Genomic DNA, 25,449 nt, shown 5'->3' with positions numbered 1-25,449 from the left:
CGAGAATATGTATTTTTATACAAAGTTCGTGAAAGTATTATTCACTCTTGCGTTCTTTTTTCCTTATTGAATATGTTTAATATAGACTTTTATAATATTTTAGAATACATCAAATGTGAGTGTTTTTTATAATTAATTAAACAAATATTATTTTATTTTATTTTATGTAATAATGAATAAAGAACTTAACAACGTACTTATTTTATCTTAATATAAAATTCTAATGTATTATATGTATATATGTAATTTATATATTAGTTAGTTTTATATTTCTCGTACACGAGGAAATATTTGCAATTTTTTACTTATTTGCAATTCTATATCTATAATTAATTTTTGAAAGTAAAATATTATACATATATTTGTGAAATTAAAGAGGTATACATTTTTTTTCATTTCACTTTATTTTTCTGTCTCTCTCTTTCTCTCTCTCTCTTTTTTTTCTGCGTATCAAGCAACACGTAAATATTTATCATATTTCTTATTTTCCAAAGTAAAGATTGTAAATTCCCGCGAAGATATTGAACATGGATTGATTTGTCAAACAGGCTTTGTTCATTAACATCTCGAATTATAACATCCCGTCGCAATTGTGTCACCGTTTAATAATTTCAATTCGATACAGGCATGTTGTATCTGTAACAAGATATTCACTTTCGATTCTTCAAACTCTGATTACGGAGTTAAATGATTAACAATAAATTTTAAGGTAAAGAATTAAAAAACACCAGGTTAATTTCAAAATTAATTACAAAAATTTCGCGTAAAAATCTTATTTCTCAATATATTCTGAAAATATTCTCTACATCGATGTTTTTTAATTTTTTTTTTTTTTTCTTCCAACTTTGCTTTTTGCAAAATTGAAATCCCTCTTCTCATCTAAGATGAGAAAAATTTTAAAAAAGATTAATATGATCTCATCATTGTGAAATGTCCACACTGTCTTTACGTAATAAAGTTACCTAATAAAATAAATAAATGTTGAAAATTATTGATTAAATATGACAATATTCAATCTTTAAAGAGGTCGAGATAGACTAAAAACTCTTTGTTTTATACAATTAATAATAATAAATTAATAATAATAAAAAATGTTCCTTCATCAAATTTCATTATTATTTTCCAATTTCACCTTATTTTTATCCAAGATAAAACAGATTTTTCAATAATAACCAGTCTTTTCAAGGATAGTGACACAAGTATTTCCAGATCAGATCAGAATCACGTATTCCTATACACACACATACATACGTACATAACTCCTGTTTTACTTTCATAAAATCTTTTAGGTCCGGTTAATCAAGTGCAATTACTCGTTTACCTTGAGAGTTTTTTCTTTTTTCTACGAGGTGTGCATCCAAATGAAGCTCTATTTTTTTTTTAATTTTCCTCATCTACCCAAACATGTATTCTCGTATCGCACTATTTGCCGGGATTCCCGATAATTCACACGAGAATAATTTATAATTTACGATATCTGTTAATTGTTTTTTTGGTTTGGTAATCTTCAGCAAAAAAAAAAAAACGGAGATTGCTTATGCAAATGATTTTAATATATAGATATATAATAAATTAATATATAAATATTTAATAAATATATAATATATAGCGATAAATATTCAACGAATATTTCAAATAAAATATGTAAATGGATAAAAAGATGAATCGATTGAATTTTTTTATAATATTATTGCGTGGTTGATGTTACATATAATGCGTAGTATTATATAATTTTAATATGAATATTATATGGTTTTATAATATTATAGATGGAGAAATTGATAAAATTTTTTTTATTTTTATTTTTATTTTAGCATAAATGTGACAACAACTTGAAAAAAGTATTGTACGTAATAATTTTTATATCGTTTTACATACCAAATATATTCGAATATGAATTTTTGTATAAAATAATAGTGCAAAAATTTATTTTTTTTTTTTCGTTTATATTGCACAAAATAATACAAAAATAGACACACAGTTTTAAATACGAATTTGACACAAATTTGACGTTTCGACAGAAATTTAAAATTTCTCCTTCGTGAAAATAGTGACGAGACCCAACAAAGATTTAGTAAGGGGCGTCACGTTTTTCAGAGTTTCACTGTTCAATTTCTTCACATTCAATCGCGACGAAGTGGCATTGTTCCAAAATTTATCGTATCGTTTCCTTCTTCTTTCATTGTGTCGGCGATCTCCACCACTCCAGATCAATTTTTCCGTTTCTGAAAATCAAACTCGACTTTTATTAATTCGAAAGTTGTTGCATCCCAAGGAGTTCGAGCGAGATGATTTTCTGAAGCGCATAACCTCTAACTTCCACTTATTAATTCATGTATTTCAGAAAGTTATGAATAGCTTCAATTATATATCTAGTTAATGTTTCAATTACTCGTATTGCTGACAGGGAAAAGAGAAAGCGAATTAGAAACACATTACTCTCTCCCCGCAAAACCAGTAGATAAACTAATTAGCATTTATCGCAGACATTTATCCTTCTCAATTCAACAATAAATACAAAACATCGCTAATTACGAAAAATAATTTCTATTTAATAAAACTTGTTGTACATTTTCATTACGTTATATTCTTTTTATAAAAATTTATAAGATACATAAAAAAAAAAATTGATTTCCACGAGTGAAAAGGATTCCAAAATTCTAGTAATTAAATTTGGAAAAATTCTTAACAAAAAATATAGTCGAAGAAAAGAAGGAAGATGAGAGAAGCCAAAAATGAAAAAGAAATACTCAACGTTGATAAATTGCTGATTCCGAGGAAGCCTCGACAGAAGCATAGTTACTTGAATCCGATTTTTGGTGGTGTAGACGCAGCTGCAATTGCGGGACGACGTTGGCCAGGAGGTCGAGTGACAAAGATCCCATATTTCCTGGGCGGAGGTTCCGGAGGCATGGGCGGTGGAAATGACGGTTCGAGTATCTAAGCAAACCACAAACATTTCCACGTATTTATTATGATTTACAAAACTTATACGCACACACACACACACACACACACAAATTTATAATCATTAGATTCTATAAAATTACTTATTCATATTTATACACTATAAATACCAAAAGTGAAATCTTTGATCAATATACTACAATATCGGTACAATTAAGAGTCACCATGGATACCAACTTACATATACAGACACAAATACAAAAATTTATAATCATTAGATTCCATAAAATTACCTATTCATATTTATACACTACCAATACCAAAAGTGAAATCTTTGATCAGCATACTACAATATACAATAATCGGCACAATTATCGATTAAGAATCACCATGGATACTTACTAACACATATACACACAGATACAAAAATTTATAATCATTAGATTCCATAAAATTATCTCTCTCGAAATTACCTATTCATATTTATTGCACGCTGTAAATACCAAAAGTGAAATCTTTGACCAACACGTACCACAATATCGCTGCAATTATCAATTAAGAATCACGATGGGCCAGATCCATCGGCGCACAATCCCAAACGATAACACAGCGATAATCAGCATCAGCATTAAACCCTTCCCTCATCCCGAAATCTCATCCCGTTTGAATGCGTCTTAACTAACCACGGGAGTCCCATGGTTTTCCCCAATTTCGTTCCCAGACACCGAAATAACTTTACACGTCTCGCCTGCCGCGAGATGCGCCTCTCTCCGAAACACAATTTTCCCCGACAATCCGTCCTGTCCTCCTCGCTTTTGCGGGGAGACCTCTGCCCAAGTTGTTACAACGACGTTCACCAAGCGAAACCGGCCTGCTCTCGATTCTCGTGACAATTACAGAGCGAGAAGAGGAGGAGGGGTAGGGTAGGGAGAGGGTAGCCCTTTCTGCGGGCGGTTTAATCGAAACACACACCTTGAGATTCTCGAGCGAGCCCGTAAGACTCTTGCCCGCGTGCTCGTTTTCTCGGTCAGCGACGTCGCCCGCAGAACTCTCGCACGATTTCCCGCTGGACTTGTACTGAAAATCAACTACGGATTAACGGAAAATCGGTGAATTTGAGCGGTGGTTGGACGAAGGTATTTTTGGATTCGTAAATAGAAGGTGTATTTTCGCTACTTTCTCAACGATCTTCTCCAACTCTGACAGCTTGTCCGCGGCGTTGATCAACTCCGTGCTCAATTTTCGCATCTGAATTATCATTTCGTTCCGATTATTGGATTGATGATTTTTTTTGGTTTTTTTTTTTGACGAGGCTAAGGATTTTGGATGGTTAAGGATATTGTGTCTTTTTTTTCTTTTCTTTTCTTTTCCTTTTCATATGAAATAATTATCCTTAAGGATCGTAAATCCATAGCCACGATTATTATTATATCGCGAGGAGGTATTGAGTTAAGATTTTAAGTTACTTCGTCTTCCAGCTCGTTCGATGTTAATTTTTGCGTTTCTTTCTGAAAGGATAATTTAATAATGTGTGCGTGTCAAGTGTAATAGCGTTTGAAGAAGTATTAAAAATATTCTTTCCGTGTACTGTACCACTTTAACCACGACCTTGTCGTACTCTGTTTTCTTATCCTTCAACGCCCCTATGTCGTCCAATTTCTGTAACAATCGTTTAAACGAAAAATCGATATGATTGAATATCTATCGGTATCCAATCAACTAGACGCACCGTTCTATTCTGCTCCATAATCTTTAACATCTCCTTGTTCGACTTTTCCATTTTCTTAATCACCTGAAACGTGATATTTTCTTTTCTTTTTTTAAATAAAATTTTTTGTTACTTCAAAACTCAATTCCAAAATAGAAAAGAAAAAAAAAAAAAGAAAAATTAAAATTATTCTCAACGACAAATACTCGGGAAAGGAAATATCGTTATAAATTCTTCTCAAAAAAATTTATCACTTGTACTCACCGTGGTGGCGTACCACAGAGCCACGTAGAAAAGTATATGCATCAGCACGCAGATATACACGTTGTCCAACACGTAAGCCCGTATGAACGACTGCATCGATGTTAAAAAAAAAAAAAAAGAAAAAAAGAAGAAAGAAAAAAAATGGAAATCATATGGTAATCACGCGATGTCTCGTGATGTCTCACGTATTCGCCTATTTACGGTACCTGACGGTCGTATACATCGACGAGCTTCAGAATCGGATAGGATTTGACCAACCGGGAAAAATAAGTCTGCCTTTGCAAGAACATCCTCGCCAACGTAATCCATTGGCCGGTGTGTACAAGATTTGGTTAACTCCTCGCGGAGGATGGAAAATATCGACGATAAGGTAAATAACTCGGGACGCGAGACACGTCTCCCTTGTAAACGAGAGACGAAAATCCGTCAGATGTTACATCGCAGTCATATTGAATTCGGTTACGGTTGAATAATCGACTGTCGAATGATCGTTTCACTCGCAACGTTCCACGATTCATTCCTATATTCATTTCATCTGCCTCTTCCCCCTTTCTTCGGGGAAGCGGGATCTATCGAATTTTGTTATTGAAATTTTTGAAAGTTGTGGAAATTTTGTAAATTCATTCATTGTTTAGCGAGATAATTCCTTTTGATCTCAGAAAATCGTATAATTTGAAAAAATGATTATTAAGAGAGATTTATTAATATTGGTAATTCGTATAATATCGAGAATATTATTTTACTGAAAGTACGATACAATTGAAATTATGAAGTAACGAAGAATATAAAGAGTGGTGTTATCTTAAAACGTGTAATTATTATCTATTATTGTTTAGCTTATTATTCTTTACGAATATGTTATGATATTAATATCCATTATTTTTCCACTACGTGCTATTTCGATATAAAATATTTCAAGTATTACAACTCTATTTTGAAAGTATAAAATAACTCTTTAAAAGTGTAGCGTGACTCACTCGGTAGTTGATATAGCTTTATATTATATGCGATAGCGTGTACCATCGATGAGTCACGCTATTTTTTTTTCTTTTTTTTTTATAATTTTTATACCAGTATCAAGATTCGAATTCAATTAATTCAGAGCTACATAGCACGGTATCGATCGTCCGCTATAATTATCGCCATCGAAACAAGGACGCAACGTTGAACTCGAAAAGAAAATTCTCATCGATCGTAATATTAAGTATTAAATAATTAATCCTTTAATTTTATAAACGTTACGACGATCCTCAAATACTCGATCTTACTTTTTAAATTGATTTCGAAGAAAAGAAATGAGAATTATGTAATAATATACGGGGTGTGATCGATAATCGTTTATCATTAAACCCCATCCACGATGACTGACTTAATTTCGCGATCAACGCGTTATCGATTCGCGATGCATTGTTATAGATAAGCTTGGACGATGGTGAAGAAAGTTGAAAAGGAAGAGAAGAAATGGAAAAGAAAAATATGATTGAACGAGTATTTAGAAGAAAAAAGATGTTAATTACGTAACTTTTGATATTTCTTCAAAACACTAAAAACCTTCCATGGAAAAGTTCATTTCGAAAAATTTCTATAACGTACACTCTTCTTCTAGACTTCCATTCAACTACCTGGATCTCGTTAATATATAATATATGGATATCGTTAAATAATTTTTAGAACGAGTTATTTTTATATCTTCAATTATAATAGGAAATTCTCTAATCAAAATTTTCAACATTTCTCTCTTTCAATAATTACTTACTTAATAAGTGAATAGAAGAGACGCGAAATCTATCAGAATGGATATAATTATGAAAAAAGTGTGATAAAATTATTATTTTAAATTAATTACATTATTTCGCGAATTATCATTGCATTGCATAGACAGGATTCGATAGGACGAGATGATGCGTCGAGCGATTTTATCGCTGCCAGGTCGTAAAGTAATTCGCCATTGATTTACGGAGATGCTAATTGGCCGGTGGCGTCCAAGTGCTTTTAGCGAGTCAGTCTTCGTAATTTCACGGGGATTCGATCTCGAAACCACCGAAATTATCGTCGAATCCCAGGCGTTAACGTTACAACTGCTTTCCCATCCAATTTTTATCTTAATTTCGCCCTACGAAAGAATCCTCGAAATACGAGGCGGTATTTAATGGAAAATGGAGGAGGAACAGGATGTGATCAACGGGAACAGATCGTTTAAACGAGGGAAATGTTAATTTTATAATGTACGCGATGGTTGAAAGAAGAAAGAACGTGTACGTAATATCGATAATGAAACGTGTAACTTTGGACGGGGAGCCGAAAGTTGCGAAACACGTTCATTGATTTATAATATACGCGAGTTTGCGGTTTAATTGGTTTAATTGGTTTGTTCAATGCCGGAACACGATGGTACTTTATTTGATGGAACGAGACCGGTTAACCCTTTCCTTCTCTGAATTATTTAACAGCCGCTGTTACTCTGTCTGCGAAATTTTCATCGCCCCGTCACACGTTAAATAAACGACGTCGCGTAAATATTTTAGATTTATTCCAAGAACGGGATGAAAAGTGTCTGTAATATTAATTATAATTTAATCTTCGAGTATGGTATTATTTCATTTTAACCTCGTAAATTTTCGCTCGTAATTATATCGTTTATATTTTGCCCGGAGAAATTTTGTAATCTGGAATCCAAACCGTGATCTCGTAATTCGCGATCCGTCAATCGGAAATGCGAAAATACCGCGTGCGCGGAATTAACGCGCGCAATTAAGTCTCACAATCGGCTCGATCAGGAATCAACGGGGAGTTTCGCGCGGGCGAACGAGGCGGGCCAAACAAAACCGTAATTTACCGGGGGAGGGGAGTGTGACAGTCGTCGTCGTCGAACGAGAGTCGTGAAAAATTCAGTCTCGGTGACGATGTCGCGAACGTAAACAAGAATCGATCATCAAGTATCGATTCCGTTCCGCAGATAAATCCGTCCCGAGTAAAAATGTTGCGCAATCATGGAGAAAGAGAAGATAAAAGACGAAATAAGAAGAGAAAAAAATGAGAATAAGAGAAAAATATATATTTTTGTTTTGAATGAAATTTCGAGCATGTTAAATGTTCTCTTATTTGATATCATTACCAATGGCCCGTATCAATTTGAGAGATAAGAAATTATAAGATGAAGAGAAAGTATTTATTGCGTGAAGTATATACGTATATTTTAAAATACGAAATAATGTAATGAGATAAATCAAATCTTCAGTTATTATTATTTTAAAACTCTATTAAAATTGGAAAAAATTATATTCGCTACTTTAAAAATAACTTTAAAAATAACGATCCTCGGTCAATGAATGTACGAGTGTTAGAAACGCGAAACCTTGCCCTTTAGAACATTTTTTCATTTATTCCGATACGATTTCCGGTTCGCGAGATATGAATGTAAAAAGAACAGGTAATTTTTAATATATTCTAAACTGTAATGAAATCTATTAAAATTAGAAAAACTTTGAATCGCTATAACTCCGAAAATAATAACTTCCGGTCAACGAGTAAGGGATCACTAGAAGCACGAAACTTTGCTCTTTAAAACGCTTTTTTATTTACCTCGACACGACTTCCGGTTCTCGAGATATCGTCGTACAAAGAAGAGCGTAATTTTTAATCGTTTACTATTAACTATCCTTGTCGCTTACTTGCACACTCTTCTCCAACTGACCTCGCGCAAACTCGCGATTCCTAGAAAAATATATTACGCATTTCCAGGAAAAGTACAACTTACTAGGTAGCGGATCCATTCATAATCTTCACACCATCTTAAATATGGAAACTTTGAATCCTTATATCTCAGCAACCAATTGAGATATCGGGATGAAACAAAAAGGAGCTTCAATGGCGCAATTTCCTCTACGTTTTGAATAAATTTTGATGACAAATTTTTTAATTTCTTTTAACGTCTATTTTTCTTTCACGTATATATGAAAATAAAAGTTTCATTTGTGACTTTGCACGAATACGATGACCTACTATATTTTAATACAAATTTACATAATTTAAATTTTTTAATGTCTTCTCGCATTTTCCATGCGAAAGTTCCAAGTATCGATTTACATTATTCTGAATATAATGGTATTCCGTTGTGAATACAAAGTACACGAGGGTATATAATTTAACGTATCTAACGATCCATTAACGTTTAAACGTTCATCCTCACGAGAGGACGAAGCTCGAATCTCTCCAACCTCTGTACAAACGCGTATGTCCAAACAATCTAGCCCGGGCCACGGTTAAAGCATATTAGAAATTAATCCCCGGGCGATCCTGCCGATCAGCGTCAGCATTCGATTAAATAAACAGGAATTAGCACATGAAAGGCGGCGTGAATCGTCGTCGTCGTCGGAGGTAGAGAGGGAGGACGCCACTTGTCGTTTCCCATCGCGCCTCGCGGGGTTGACTAACTAAATAGTCCAAGTTAGCTCTGAAAATGGGGCCCGGGGCCAGGGTTAAACCAGGCTTAAAAAGCCCCGCGCAAACACGCCGCGAGTCAACTGCGAAAACACTTGAGATCACTTAGAGGAATCACCGTTTCGAACCCTCACGCGCCATTTCCGCCCCTGCCGCTGACGACTCGAGATGTTTATGTAAAACAGTAGCCGATATGGATCACGGCGAGTTTTGCGACTCGAGCGTGCGTCGTGTGCACACGCGCGAAACTCTGGATCCACTTGACGCGTCAAAAACGTCAGTTACATTGATACCAAGGGGGGTGGAGATACATGGAGGGGGTGGGTCGCTTTTGTCGGCGCGGGATCGTGACTGAGAACTCCGTTTGCCAGTTGGAATTCGAGGTTCTTGGGTGGGGTGATGGCGGTGTTGTTTCGAGGAGGGTGGCGGATTGGGATGAACGATTTAGAAAATAGGGGTGGATCGAGTTGCTCCTATTATCGAAGCTCGAAGCTTTTGCTTAATGAAATAGCATCTGCAAATGCACGCAATGGTGATATTTAATTGATAATATTTCTCTCTTGAGCATATACGGAACGAAGATGTTTATGATTAAAGTCTAAAATACGTTTTTCTCTGTGCGGCAAAGAAGAATCCGTGGAAAGGGAAGAGCGCGTTTTAAATTTTCCCCGAAACTTCGTTCCCCGAAAGAGAGTGGTTCCGGTTTCCTTTGGCGGACACGAGGCACGGGGTGCACGAAACGCAATTTCCAGCCGAGGGAACAAACCCCGGTAAAACAAACTCGCGTCGTCTGGTCGTTTCACGAGCGAGTTATCGCGCGATCGGCGCGTAAGAGGCGAAGATAAAGGCGCACGGATAGAGGGGCGGGATTAGGGGGAAGGTTGGGCCAGGGCAGGAGCAAATTGGTCGGCCAGGGAAAACAGGATAACGCCGGAGGATCGTGTGGATCCTGCGGATGGTGCGCCTAAATAGAGGCGGGCAATAGCATCGGGACATAATCGATTTGCCGTGAACTCATCCGTAATTCGGGGCCACAGTCGGCGTGACAAGAAAGTCTCGACGCCGGCAAAGGCGCCATCGAACCGAGAAATTACTCATCGTTCTGATTGAGGTTAATTAATTAGATAATTAAGTCTCCCCGCGACGACGACGACGACGACGACGACGACGAGGACAACGACTACGACGACGATGGATGGATGGATGGATGGGGAGAATGGCGGAGGATGAAGCTGGTTAGTGAAATTGTCTTGCTGCAACCTCTTCTTCCGTGTTCTCCCCTCTCTCTCCTGGGAGATGATTTCGCGACGGTGATCCTCGTTATAAAAATGCTCCTCATTATTACCGGAACTACCCCTCTCTGACGGCTTTATCTCGTTAATTCTTTGCTCGAATCGGGACGCTGCAACGCTTCGGGCGGTTTTACATTGGGACCCGTGTTTGTCTACAAATTGATGTTTAAAGGTAAAAGGTTTCGTCTCTCTATTTTAAAACGGTTCTGTTGTGGGATAATGTGTCAATAGAATAGATTAGTTAATAAATAATTGTAGCCGGAGTTTTCTCTATTTCTTGTTTCCTTTTTTCGGTTTTTATTTTTTTATAGGGGGATAAATATATTTTGGCAATGATCTATAATAAATCCATTCTTTTTTTTTTTTTTTTTTTTTAATTTCGTACGCAATCATCTCGCCGTTCGAATTGGATTTTCACCGAGCGAAATTATTTCCCCATCTCCGTTCAAACCCGCGAAAGGAAACAATAATAAAAAGCGCAATATCGCGTGACACGTAATAAAAAACGTTATCAAGAGGTGAGCGGGATCGAAAAAATGCTCGAATTAATTTCCCTTCTGTCGAAGCGACCGAATTACGGGATAAATGTCCCCGATATGTCTCTCTGGAAAATACAAAACGGATCGCGCAAAAACCCACCCTCGTCGGTCGCATACCCATCCCCCTACCTCCCTCCTCAACCCCTCGAACGAAATTTCAAACTCACCTCGGGAAGGGAAGGAAAAAGAAGAAAAAAAAAAAAAAAAAAAAAAAAATCCAACAACATCCGATAAATCTTTCCACGCGTCGTTTTAACGCGACAATTTACATTTTACGAGAGCGAAAATGTTGTCATCGTCGTGTCGTGACGACGAGAAGGAAGAAGCGACGAATAGCGGAGCGGAGGGTCGAGGGTCTTCTATGAAAGAACTCTTTACACGTGACACTTAACGAGAATCTCATAATCTTGCAGGAACGTCGATCTACCTCCTCCCTCCCCCTTCTCTCCCCCTCTCTCCAACTCCCTTTTCCCTGCGCAGCTGGAAAATCTCTTTGAACCTTTGCCCATTGACGCTCGCGGTTTAATATTCCGTCACGAATATTAATGCCCTCCCAGCAACTGCCGCTCGTAAATCAGCGAGAACCTCTTCCTCCTCTGATGCACTTTTCACTGCGGTTTTCCTGCGCGTTCCTTCTCTTCCATCCTTCTCTCTTGGCTTTTCGCTCCTTCCTCTCTTTTTTTTCTTTTTTTTCTTTTAAGTCTTGCATATCTCTCTCTCTCTCTCTCTCTCTCTCTCGATTCCTATTACATCGTTTCTCCTATCCTTTCTTCACCTCGGCACTTCTACTTCTCACTCGCTTCTTCTCTCTTCACTTTTACCCTCAACTTCTCATTCCTCCGTCTCTTCCTTCACTCTTAATTCTCATCACATCGTTTCTCCTTTCCTTGACTCCTCCGCATCCTTCCATTTTTTCCCTCGCGTTCATCCCTTTTTCAACCTTTTTCTCCTCGTTCCTCCGCGTTTCCTTTCTCTCTTCCTTCCACCCCATTTTTTGACGCGCGTCATTCCCTTTGTCGTTCTCTCGGTGTCTCGGTCCATTCACCCTCTCTCTCTCTCTCTCTCTCTCTCTTTCTCTCTGTCTCTCTCCTACTCGCGTTAGACCGATTCTTTAGCGACCCCCACGCTCGCGATCCTTCCCTCCACTGCCGCGAAGGACAGGACTGTCGCTGATTGAGAATAATGCGAGGTACCAATTACTCGGTGGCATAAAGAGGAATTCATTAGCGGAGAGAAACGCGGCATCTCTCTCTATTTCGCTCGAGGAGGGAAACGGCAGGGGATGGAATGGGGGAAGAGAGCAACTGCACCGGTCGCGCACCGGCTTTTTGTGCAACCGGGATATAAGCCACGGTACCCGACCACTTCCTGCATCGTGAGACGACGCGTGGTCCAATATTTTATTCCTCGCGTTGGGGATGGAGAGGTCAATGCTTGACGCTTGTCGAGCGTTAATTAGAAAAGAAGCTGGAGGGGAAGTGTTTCCATCTCTGATCCTGCATTTCGTTAAACGCGCTCTCGCTATTGCGGAGTCTGATGACCCAGTGATGCCACGATTTGCAACGAAATCGAGGGAAGAAACGTGCAAAATTCTGAAAGATTCTGTATTTTACGGTATCGATTAATGATAGTTTTTAATTATTTTATTTTTTATTTAACATTAAAAGAAAATGTTAATGAATGGAAGAAACAAAAACTGCCATTGATCGATTCTGTAAGCTGGTAATAAAATCTTTGACGATTATTATCCAATATTTACCTTCAATAATTTTCAATAAATTTTCTCCTTTCTCCTCTAATTCCTCTGCATTTTTCCAGGAACGTAAATACAAAAAGGAAGTAAACCGTATCTGATACAACCGTGTCAACCCTTGATATTTCGCAGCTGGTCACGTAAGTAATCTAATAAAAGCCTTTTCCTTATCGAAATATCCCGGTTAGGTATCGAAATTTAGGACGATAAACGTTTTTTCTTTTTAGGAAAAAGGATTATCGCGGAAGATCCCACGTTTGCGGTGCAATGCCAGCTCTAAATTACGTAAGGAGACTTCGGCCACAGGAGGGGGATTTTACAAGAATTCCTCTTATCGAGCAAGCAAGCAAGCTGCTCTCCTTCCGAGTCTCGATGTTCCACCGAGCATGAAATAAGTGTACACACGGGGGAGGGAGGGGACGATAAAGCGAATTTCGAAGGGAAAAGACACAGGTCGTTCTCGAAACTGGGATCCACCCCGACGAATCGAATCCGCAGATAAAAAGAATCCGTCCCCCCGTTGTAAAACCATAAAGGTGTAATCGCGACCGTGGCAGAAAGAGGAAGTGGTATTAAGAAATATATGCGATCCGTGCACAAACAGGATTTACAACTTTGCGCAACAGTGCAAACAAAATGGCAGAATTTCCGTATATATAAGTAACGGCACGTTATTTGAATCGTATCTTTTATGCTCGTTCGCAGACGATTTATCGAAGAGAGAATTGGTTCTCGATATCGGTTAATCGATTATTGATTGGCCATTTGATGGAACAAGATTCAAGGAAATATTTCGAAACTCGTACATAATAATTCAAGATATTAAAGTGAAGGTAATTAATTAAAGAAAAGTATCGAGGGTAACTTCGTCATGTAGAATTTCAACTTATATTTTCTCAATTTCGATTGGAAAGTTTAATCGAGTTATCATCATGTTACCAAAATTAATAATATTAAAATATTTATCGAAGAAACTACCAAGCTACAAAATCACTATCGAAACTAATAGAATATTCGAATATTCAAGAAATTTCTTCTCCTTCCTTTGACTCCATCCTCCAACGTTACTATCCAAAAACAGATCGATGTAATCGACGTAAAAATTCTCACAAACCTTGGAAACAATCCCACAGCATCCCAGCCAACCCTCCCGCGTCCCAGGTGCCGCGTGCTTAAACGCGGCCCCCAATTACCAAATTAATTAAATGCATCGAGCGTGTCCGCGTGCACGGTGGCTGAATCATCCCCGTGGCCCGAAAATCCGAGCGAACAATAACACTTGCACTGTCGGCCCTGTCATCCCCGGTTGACAGGGCCGCACCTAGCGAGCGTGCAGCCCGGTGGGTCTGGGATGCTGTCAGTCAAGGATCAGCGAACCGTAAGGAGGGCCATTGTGAGAGAAAGTATAACAGAGAAATGGAATCGAGGGACCCGATCGAGGGTCAAACGTGGCCTGATTGGACGTCAGCCAGGAGGACGCGAGAAGAGAGAATATGCTCTGACTGGAAATTAATTCGAGTGGTTTCCGGGCCGAGGCGAACGACTCGGAAAGTAGGGAGAATTGTTGGATCGTTCGTTCGGTGTTCGGGATTGTTAAATGTCACTGCGGAATTGATTGGCGGAGAGAGGGATGGAAGACGGGTGGAAGTTGAGGAATATGCGATTTAAAGGGTGATTTGGAGGAGGATTTGGATTATTTAAATTGTTTAGGATACATTATTGTAGGATAGAATTGTTTATGCAAGTTTACGTAGGAGAAGATACACTTGGTGGTTATTTATAATTTTTATTTATAATTCTGTCGTGATGTTGGAGAAACGTATATTGATAACGATTGGGAAAAAAAAAAGTAGAAGATTATTTTGCACGGATAGATAAGTGAAAGGAGAATTAAAAGGAGGGATTGAGATAATTCTCGCGCGGATTTCTGTTTAATCGCAAGAATAAAGCGCAAGATTAAGGCGCGGTCTTCTACGTGTTATCGAATCCGGACTCGATAATTGTATAGGATCGATAAAAATATTGGAAACAAATGGTTCCATGGTGTAATGGTAAGCACTCTGGACTTTGAATCCAGCGATCCGAGTTCAAGTCTCGGTGGAACCTACATTTTTGGTTTGAAAAATATTTTAAACTCGGATAAATTATTCGAGATTTAAATAACGAAGATAATTAATAATGAAACGAGTTGGTTCCATGGTGTAATGGTAAGCACTCTGGACTTTGAATCCAGCGATCCGAGTTCAAGTCTCGGTGGAACCTACGTTTTTGCAATTAAATATTCCAATATTTTCTTATAAAAAACGTTCAAACGTTTGTATAATGTTGTTAAGTATTAAAAATTAATTTAATAAGCGGTTCCATGGTGTAATGGTTAGCACTCTGGACTTTGAATCCAGCGATCCGAGTTCAAATCTCGGTGGAACCTATATTTTATATAAATTTTCATTTTAAAGTTTGAGAAATGTTTGAACAAATATAAGGATCGGTTTATAATTATCGGACAAAGAGGTTCCATGGTGTAATGGTCAGCACTCTGGACTCTGAATCCAGCGATCCGAGTTCAAGTCTCGGTGGAACCTACTACTTTTTTTATAAAAAAAATTTTAAACGATAAACTATTAATTTTAAAGTCCAACGATTAGTTATATTTTGTTCGTGTAACAATTTCTGTAATAAAATTATAACTTTTGTTTCTCTTATTAAATTATAACTTTATTCAACTATTATAGCAACTGTAAAATTATTTATAATGCAATAATTTATTTAAAAATGAAAAAAAATATATTTGCATCTTGAACCTTCGTAATTATTTTAATATTAAATTAGAAAACTACGCGAATCGTTATTTTACATTTTAAAATTAAATATTTGAAAATATATATTAATAAGAAATATCAATTTAAAATTTATAAAAATACATATATATATAATAGTAAAAAAATAAATATGATGTATAATAAAAAAATCGATCGAACGTAAGGTTCCATGGTGTAATGGTAAGCACTCTGGACTTTGAATCCAGCGATCCGAGTTCAAATCTCGGTGGAACCTGGTGATTTTTTTTTTAAATCGTATCGAAATATTATTAATTCGTGTCTTATCCTCAGAAAAGAAGAATTGGTATAATCGATCAACGAGCAAAAGGTTCCATGGTGTAATGGTTAGCACTCTGGACTTTGAATCCAGCGATCCGAGTTCAAATCTCGGTGGAACCTGAGAAACTTTTTTTCTTGTAACGATCTATTATAATCGTATAAGAGATTGCAAGCTCGTGAATAGGGGTGAGAAAAACTACCCCTATCGAGTGGTCCCATGGTGTAATGGTTAGCACTCTGGACTCTGAATCCAGCGATCCGAGTTCAAATCTCGGTGGGACCTTGTTTCTTTTTATTTTGATTTTTTTTTCAACATTTATTAAAAAATCTTTGTTCAATTATTAAACAATTATTTATATATATTTTTCATAATTTTTAAATAAATTTTATGAAAAGATATAGAGATATCGTATCGTAGTTATTTAAAACGCTGAGTTTTTGATATTTTGCAACGAGAATGTGAAAATAAATAAACACGTAGTACTAAAAATAATTTTGTTTAAAATAGTCGTGCAAGTTGTATAATCATCGTACATACATTTCTTTAGATTTAATTCAATTTATTAAAAGAGATTTTTGTTTAATCCATTTATTGTTTAATTTATTTATTATTTTTATTTATATAATGAAGATTCCATATTATGAGATACATATACAATGTTTCTATTGATTTTATATTTAATTATTACTTATATTATACGATATTTAAATGAATTGTTATATATATAATATCGAATAATAAATTACTCAAATCATTAAAAAAAAAATATGTATGGAAGGACGAAAATAAATATCTATATTTAAATACAATTAATTAAAAACCATGAATTAGAAAATAAAAAAAATTCCTTCGAGCCGGATTCGAACCAGCGACCTATGGATGTCCGTATATTTTTAACTTTCCAACTACAGTCCACCGCTCTACCAACTGAGCTATCGAAGGCTTGAGAGTTCGCTTCTTACTTACTCCATATATACTACAGTCTCCTTTCTCAAATAATTTTCAGTAAAACATTCATCCACTACGTATTAACGATAATATTTAAAAATAAACGATCAATTACCAAGAAAAATTTTCTTCCTATTAATAATATTATGATATCATTCATCATTTAAAAATAAAATTGAATCGAACAAAATTCGCATAAGTATAATCGATCAATCGATATTATTATCCAACGAATCTAGATCCTAAATATCACCGAAACGAAACTTTCTCTCGTCAAGAAAACGAAAAACTCGAAAGCCACTTGACGATCGCTAGCGATCCAGTTATCATTTATTTACGACGTCTCGAGGCGGCGGACGAAAAAGAATTGCGTGTCAAACCCGGCCGAGACTGAGTGTCGTGAAAATTTTATAGCAATTTTCTCTCTATCCCTCTCATACACCACGCCAATCACCATCAAAGCATCGTACCACGGCCGCGTGTTTCATAGCCCGATACAGTTTTACATAAAACTATAAAATTATGGCCCCGGCCGAAAATCCTGGTTGGAGGAGGATCGTTGAAGGATCGTGCGGAACAGGAACGGTTGAACACGATGAAGACGGGAAGGAATGGAGGAGAGGTGTGGCTGTATCGTAAAGTAGATGGGATATTTTTACATGAAGTCATTAAACCCGGTTTACTGCGAAACAAAGTGCCTTAGACGGTGTTCCACGTCCTCCCACTCCCCCGCGACGATGTTCGTCGCGTCGCTTAATTACTCCTCATCGTCGAATTAAGGAGCCTAGATCGCGCTCTGCTTTAACGAGAGACGAATGTTTAATGAGCGATCCCCTTGAGGGCCCTGTATTTGCCGATCCCTCTCGGACAGTTCTCACGGTGTAAAAAGGAGATCGGACGCGGAACGTATTTTCTTTTCGCGAGTGGAGTGGCTGGGATTCAATTAGCCGGCAGTTTGAGAGGAGGAAAAGAAGGAGCGGGAAGAAGTTTAGATTCGTTCTTGCGTGAAATTCTATTTTCTTTATATCTATTTATCTGGATAATTTATTTGATTTGTTTCCCAATTTGTGGGATTGTGGTTGATTAGGAAAATGAGAGATATATTTGGAATTTTTGGAAATTTAGCAATTACATTTGAGTATTCGAGGATATTAACGAAATACGATGAAAATGAGTAAAATAAGTGGAAATTTGGAAATTGGCGATTGCTTTGCAGGGATTAGATATTCAGAAGTACTAATAAAATATAAAGAACATTGATAAAATTGGAATTTAAGAATTTTAAAAATTAATAATCGCTCTCTATTTATAAATATAAATACTCAAAGATACTAATAGATAAGAATGATAAAATACAATGAATTTCCAACAACGAATATAATAAAAGTTCCATATATGAAATAAGAGAAATAATTTTTAGGTTAACGACAGAAGAAAAACGAGTTGGAATCAGCACAACGTTTTCGAAATACGAGAAATCTTAAATTCCTCTTTTCTTTTAAAGCTTCCAATTTCCCCGCAATCCCATTTCCCTGCCAAGCGGAAACCAAGTAGATTCTTCCAGGTCATGGTCAGTTACGAAGTATCGGACGTTCGTCCCTTCGTCCGATTCGTTGATTTCTCGTTCTAGATTCCCGGCCAGGAATGTCCACGTTGACCCAGAATCGAGGAAATTTCGGAACGAAACAAAATGCGGACGTATGCGAATTTTTATTCGCTTTGACGAGAGCGAAGGAGACCCGGGGTTTATCGAATTTACGACACGCAATCGAGGAACGAACGAAAGCGATGTCTCTTTAATAAAATCTCTTATCTCGCAGACAGCATTTGCAGATATTTCCAACTCTACATTCTTCGTCGTCGACGATCCTACGTTGTTAAAAAAGAGAGTCTCTTAACCCAGTTTTTGAATCGAGATGTCAGATGGAGTTTTGTGTTGAATAAAATGCAACAAATAGATATAGGGATATAGAAATAAAACTGGAATGAAATTCTGGAAAATTTTAGAGGAACTAGTAGTTCAAAAGTTATATTTGAACGAGATATTTTTACTAGATTAATAAAAGATATAAAAGAAAGAACATTTTTAGAAACATTTTCCTCATTAACCCTTTAACCCTCTCCAAAAATTAATTAATCCATTCCTCACCCTTTTTCTTTCTTTTATACTCTTTTTCACCAACTATCAACAATTGCTATTAAAAAGCAAACCATCTTTATCTTCATCCACTTCCCCTCATCCCCAAAGGCACCATTTACAACTCAACTTCCCCATTTCCCCTCATCCATCTCCTAAACATACACATTTCGAACGTTCGCTCATCAAGAGCATCCGCCATCCAGTTTCCCCGTGCATACATTAAAATCCACCTTTACAACGTACAACGCCGAAGGGAAGCGACGAAACGAGAGATCGTATACGGGGTTAGATCTCCGCGTTGTTAAACCGGCTGGTAGACAAACAATTTTTAAGGGGCAGTTAAATCGCGACATTGTGCCATCCTCCTTGGTAATCATTCGATACCGTGGTAGTTTCCGGGTTGGGATACATTTTACGAACGCGCGCGCGTTCTCTTTTCGTCGTCGTTATAAAAAATTTCGCGTCTTATTTAAACGCTTTCCTCCCGTATCTTCTCACCCTAAGAGCCGTGAAGAACTAGAGGGGGAGGGGGGAGAGAGAAGGGAGTTTAATATCGTTTTTTTCCTCTTTTTTTTTTTTTTTTTTTTTACGACGTAAGTTGGAGGGTGTGCCGAAGGGTTAGACTCTCGAACGAAACGGATTATAATTGACGCGACGACCGTAAATCTCGGCCGTTTTACGGTGAAACGGGAAAATTGGACCGGGGATGCCTATTAAAAATATGCAAAGTTTCCTTAAACCGAGACGTCGATGTCTGTCTCGCTTACGGGGATGAAAATTTTATTTGTTGAATTTTTATTTGCGATTTTCTTCTTCTTCTTTCTTATTCGAGAGCGGTTGTATTATATCGTTTGTGAGAATATTAATTTATGGATTAAGATTATGGATGATAAAACAGTTTAGCTTTCTTTTTATCGATGTATCATCGATTAGGATGAATCTTTCATTTTTCAATCGAACGTCAATGCATAAACAATCTCTCCCTTAAAACGATTTTCAAACGAAGCGGGAAAAAGATGGTGGCACAAGTCGCCATCGGTTCAAGTTACTTTATATTCCGGTTTAAGGAATACGGGGTTCGCCCATAAACCCCGTAAAAGATTCCAGTCATAACTCGAACGATATCGCATTTTATTTAATTGCCCATCGGCTCTTACCCCGGTGAAGAAACACAAGAAGCGGGAGGCTCGCGTGCATAATATTATTTATTGGCGAGGCTGTTAAAGTTTAACGCCCCCTGCTCGAAATTAAACGCGATAAAACGTTCCTTGTTCCAATCGTGTCGCGCCTCCAACGTCTCCACCCTTGTTCCGCTATCTCTCAAGGCGGATAAGACGGTATTTTACAGCCGGGAGGACGCTTCCAGCGTCGGCCTTCGGGGAAAGGACGATCGGTCGAAAATGTCGATCGGTTGACTCGGCCCCTGATAAAGTTTATTAAATCCTTCTTAATTCATAGTCGCCCCTCTTTTATTGTAAATGACGCCGCGTATTCGGCAATGCGAGCTTGATGATCGTTTACAGTTATGATCGAGAGTTGTATACATACACTCGATGGATCTTTATATTTCTATGGAGAATAGAATTATATTCACGATTTTTCTTTAGATTCCAAAGTGAGTGAAATAGATATCATTGAATTTGAATTTCTTTTTCAACTTTGTTATTAATATATATCGATATTTAAAAAAGATCCACTGTTATCCATTGTTATCCATATCGAATAACCTCACTTGTTTCCACAATCTTCCTTTCGATAAAATTCTCGAAACGTTTCATCACAGCGAAAGATCATTGCGCGAAATAAGAAAACCTTATACATTGGAAGAACAAGAAAGCACTTAAGCGGAAATAAAAGTCTCCACGATCTTTCCATCGATGGATGGAAGGTGCGCCAAGTGGTTTCTCGATCCCCCTCACGTATGTTCTATGGGAATTCGATGGCGGGTGAAGTGTCAGGAAAGTGATGGGCCCTCTCGTCGATTACGGGTGCACGGGTATTTTATCGGCCGGCTGAGTTACGGGGTTCCGCTCGTTAACCGGAAACTTGCAAGGGATCCCGGTGAAATTTAAATTGGGAAAGTATTTTACGACCGCGCGACAGTTTCACGGTGGCGTTGTCACATCTTGATGAACTTCCGGCAACGATCTCGTATCCGAGAACGATAGCGGTCTATCGTTTTCCTTATCCGTGGAGTTTCGTTTCCGAGGAAGGGAGAAGAGGGGGTTCGAGAAATCGGCCATTTCGTCGGGATTAACGAACGGTGATCGTTTATTCTCGATTGCCGATCGCCGATTGAGATTATTATGGCAGATAGAGAGAGGGAGAGAGAGAGTTTCGGTTGTTTTTTGAAAAAAAAAAATAGATGAATTCGTGGACGACACCTGTGGATTTTCTTCCTGTTTTATTGGATTTTATTTTTGAGATTCACTTGATCTGTCGTTGGTTTGTTTGGTATTTTGTTGAGAAATTCTCTCTTGGATTTCAAGTTTAATCTATAGATAGTGAGAGAAATGGTTTCGAGATTAGATTAAAAAGGAGATTCAATTCAAAGATAGATATATCGTGTAGTTTTAAGAGTCGGATCTAGAATCGGATCTAGAGGAATAAAAGTGCAATAAACAAGAACGTGACGTGAAATAAAGGAGTGCCGTTAAAGTCTGATTATTTCTTTAGAGGAAATTTTCGAACGTTCTTAGACGTTCTTAAAGAAACTTAGTTGTTTAAACGATAAGCTGCCTGTTTCCATTCAATTTTAACAATCAACCGCTTCTTAATCCGATCCATCTATACCATCATCTTCCAGAAAAACAGTATAAAAAAGTCAAAGAAAAATTTATATATTTCTGTCTTTCGCGCGTAGATGCAATCCCTACGACTATTGTTTCAAAAATTATCTGGAAATTGCTAGAGGGAAATTTTTTAAATTAATTTATAGCGAATATCGAAGTTTTTTTTTGATTGATGAAAGCACAGAGATCAGAGATGTATTCTCAATCGTCTTCAAGTTTAAAAATTACAACATTGTATAAAAGATCTAGGATATTATCCTTGTGGCTTGAGATACAGAAGCCATAAAACGCTGTAACCAATTTCGAGAGTAACAAGTACAAAAGACACCATCTTAAGTTCCTTGACATTCACCAGATAGTCTAATAATGTTATTTTTCTCTAGAAATATCCCACTTTCATTGCACAGATCTGAAAGATTTTCGCGTCTTTTCACCTTCGCACCGAGAAATTCATTTTTCCACGATTGAATTTAAAAAGGAAACGAAATCAATGCACGACAGACAACCTGAACGAAAATATGGAATTGACAGGCCGGTTGATTAATGTTGATACCGAGAACGGTCGATAATAATGCGTTCGCGTGCGAGCGAACGACGAAAGCGACGGGCTGCAATTTGTGTGATTTTACTATTCGTGTTGGCGTTTTGTAATTATGATTGATGAGCACCACGTTAGAAATGTTTGTCCTACGAATAGTATTATTGTCGTTACGTGTGTCGCGTGAACAGCAAACGTAATTGGAATCGTGAATCGTTCATTCGCACCTTTCAATTGTCGAATTTTAGATTAATCGGAATGATTCTGTGATTTCTCGCGCGATTCTAAATTCGTTTATCTCGAAAAATTTTTGAAAAAAAAAAAGAAAGAAAAAAGAAGAAAGGAATTTTTTAAAATTAGATCTCGCTATAAATGGAAGCTTGGGTAAAAACTTTTCCCGCAAAAAATTGCCACTTTATTAAATTCTAAATTTAAATTTCCACCTTACGGCACAATTACTTTCATCATACCTGCCCGTTAAAAACTCCCCATATATACCCGCCGGTCTAATAACACCCATAAAAGCGAACAATTTTCCACGTCAATTTATCGCGACATTTTCACTCCGTTCAAAGGCACGCCGAAGATAACGGGCGGCTGGTAAGCGAGAATAATAATCGTGCATCGTGCTGGGGATAGATCGTCATCGAGGGGTCGTGCTCGTGCCTATAATTAGTACAATTTTAATCAATCTTTAATGCCACGTCGTTGCCGACCGCGCGGTAATCTGTCATCGGAGGCGAATTACTTACAACGCTCGCCTCGGCGAGGCTTAATTCAGCCCTGGTTAATTGGAGGATCGATGCATTTTTGATTCGCGCGCCGGGTAAGACCGGAACGCGGTGATTCGAGATAAGAGCGGGGAGGAGGGAGGAGTCGTGAAAAAGGAGCTCCGCTTTCGTGGAAGCCGCGATGCCGATAACCTGAGCCACGATTATCGAATTACATGTATAATAAATGAATTGTCGCCGGATACGCGTTATATAATTACTGATTAAGCGGCGGACACGAGGATTTCGCGGGTGTAGAGAGTTGTCACGTGTCGATCGCGCGGTGGCACGTGAAGACGCGAGATCGGTCGGTGTTTCGGTTAAAAATGATCGGACAACGAAAACGCATTACGATATTGCGCGCGGATAGATCGTTATCCGACCCGTTTCGTGCGGTTATACGGGAGATAGGGTGATTCACGATCGAAAATGGGATTTTTTTTTAATGAGAATTTCGAACAAAAAAATTGGGATGGGGTCGTGGAACGATGGAGGATCGATGTGGAGAAGGGTTGATGAAAAGTTGGTGGAAAAAAAAAGTGGTCAGGTCCCACCGAGATTTGAACTCGGATCGCTGGATTCAAAGTCCAGAGTGCTAACCATTACACCATGGGACCTTCTTGCTACGTTTTGCTTCATTGACAAACATTTGCGGCTGATCGATAAAATTAAATCAATAATAACGTTGTTTATTGTTCGTTGATACATTGTTATCGTTTATCGTTAAACATCGAATTAGAAAATCAGGTTCGTTCAATTCTGAATAGTTTACGTAAACGGAATTACGTATTAAGATAAGTATACGAAATATACGAAGTATACGCGTAAATATATACTTTATATTAATTCTTATTTATATTTTTAATTAATTCAATTATCATATCCAATTATTATATATAATTATATATAATTATATATAAATTAAATATACTATGTTATTCATACTATTCAACCACTACTGTATTCTAATTTTGTTTCTTCTTCACGCATCTATTTACAATCTCGTTCACGCAACATCTCGAGAGCACATCAGAGACGCACAATCTACCGCAACCATTTATCTAATCGATACGAAGACACGCACGATCTCCTCCGCCATTTACACCGTTTCAATTCACCGAATTACGCTTCGATCGAATCTCCGATCATTCGAAAATTCGTTCCAATAAGAAAAAAAAAAAAAAAAGAAGAAGAAGACACGATGGAAAAAAAAAGGAGGAGGAGAATATCGGTAATTTACAAACCCCATCCCCCCATTGTCGACGACACTCGAGGTCCCACCCCGTTCGAGGGTGAAAGAGGGGGAGAAAAGAAAGCCTCTTGAGCCATTTCGCGAGTGTCGTCCCAAATCGGAAGAGGGTGAACAATATATAAATTCAGAACACCCGGCCACGTGGGACGGGGTGAGAGCGAACATAGATTTCGAAAGCATCGACAAGCGGCGGAGAAAGGCGGGTCATACAGGGTAGGGGGGTTGGGAGGGGTTGGAGGAAGGGGATGAAAGGGGGGTTCGGTGTCGCGAACCCTCTCGCCGTAGTCGCGACGGCGTGTCAACCCCTAATTGAACGGAAGCCGGCAATAAATATTATGTTTCTTTCGTGGGGCCGGTTTTATAATGGCGAGGCACAAGTTTCGGTGCCTAGCGGCAACGGCAACGGCGGCGGCGACGGCGGAAGCGGATGTGCAATCAGTGTGACATGTGCTCGTGGCGGGCCTTCACGAATTTATTTTCCTCGCGTCGCTTCGTTCGAACGAAGGGGAGGAGGGAGTGATCCCCCGGAACGAGCGATTAAACAGAGATCGGCCGGCCATGTTTTCGTTATCATTATTCGGTTACCTTTCAACGAGAAAATTCGGTGACGTCATTTGGACGCGCAAAAGAACGTGGAAAAGAGATTGCAAAAAAATAAATAAATGAATAATCCACGAAAACGTTTATCCATCATACTCCAATTTCTGGAAATTCATAAAAATCATAAAACTTCATTCTCTGGAATCGATGGAATCACAATCGACAATGAATGAACGAATTCGTCGTCCATCGCAATCGAATATCAATGGAAAGCCAAGCGAACATCTTCGATCGAGGGATGCCTCGAGTAACGCGCTTAACACCGATCATCCAAGCCACCGTAGATACGATTAATGAAAAGGAAGGTGGGGCGGGAATGCGTGTACCGCGATTCATCAAAGGGAGCCGAAAGAAGGAACAGGTGGGCCATCGACCCCCCCGCTGCTTTGTCTTTCCTCGGTCAAAAG

The 25,449-nt window shown here is 37.9% G+C and overlaps 1 protein-coding gene and 9 non-coding genes across 10 annotated transcripts in view; 7 read left to right on the top strand and 3 right to left on the bottom strand.

Moving 5' to 3' along the window:
* Window positions 1-2,025: 2,025 nt before the first annotated feature.
* Window positions 2,026-25,449, bottom strand: part of LOC122718061 — a 117,852-nt gene continuing 94,428 nt past the window's right edge. Inside the window, exons 2-3 of the mRNA XM_043942741.1 lie at window positions 2,756-2,940; window positions 2,026-2,225 (exon numbers count right to left, since the gene is read on the bottom strand). Of these exons, the coding sequence (XP_043798676.1) occupies window positions 2,026-2,225; window positions 2,756-2,940 (385 nt within the window). The remainder of the gene's footprint in view (window positions 2,226-2,755; window positions 2,941-25,449) is intronic.
* Trnaq-uug lies at window positions 14,938-15,009 on the top strand. The gene has a single exon. It is a non-coding gene; the product is annotated as a tRNA-Gln (tRNA).
* Trnaq-uug lies at window positions 15,094-15,165 on the top strand. Its single transcript has one exon. It is a non-coding gene; the product is annotated as a tRNA-Gln (tRNA).
* On the top strand, window positions 15,260-15,331 carry Trnaq-uug. Its single transcript has one exon. It is a non-coding gene; the product is annotated as a tRNA-Gln (tRNA).
* Window positions 15,414-15,485, top strand: Trnaq-cug. Its single transcript has one exon. It is a non-coding gene; the product is annotated as a tRNA-Gln (tRNA).
* On the top strand, window positions 15,886-15,957 carry Trnaq-uug. Its single transcript has one exon. It is a non-coding gene; the product is annotated as a tRNA-Gln (tRNA).
* On the top strand, window positions 16,050-16,121 carry Trnaq-uug. Its single transcript has one exon. It is a non-coding gene; the product is annotated as a tRNA-Gln (tRNA).
* Trnaq-cug lies at window positions 16,213-16,284 on the top strand. The gene has a single exon. It is a non-coding gene; the product is annotated as a tRNA-Gln (tRNA).
* On the bottom strand, window positions 16,848-16,944 carry Trnay-gua. Its single transcript has 2 exons — window positions 16,908-16,944; window positions 16,848-16,883 (listed from the first exon to the last, which is right to left on the bottom strand). It is a non-coding gene; the product is annotated as a tRNA-Tyr (tRNA).
* Trnaq-uug lies at window positions 23,736-23,807 on the bottom strand. The gene has a single exon. It is a non-coding gene; the product is annotated as a tRNA-Gln (tRNA).

This window comes from Apis laboriosa, unplaced genomic scaffold, assembly GCF_014066325.1.
Source record: "Apis laboriosa isolate Shangri-la unplaced genomic scaffold, ASM1406632v1 scaffold11_cov152, whole genome shotgun sequence".
Lineage (NCBI taxonomy): Eukaryota > Metazoa > Arthropoda > Insecta > Hymenoptera > Apidae > Apis > Apis laboriosa.
This window is presented reverse-complemented; position numbering and strand designations above follow the sequence as displayed.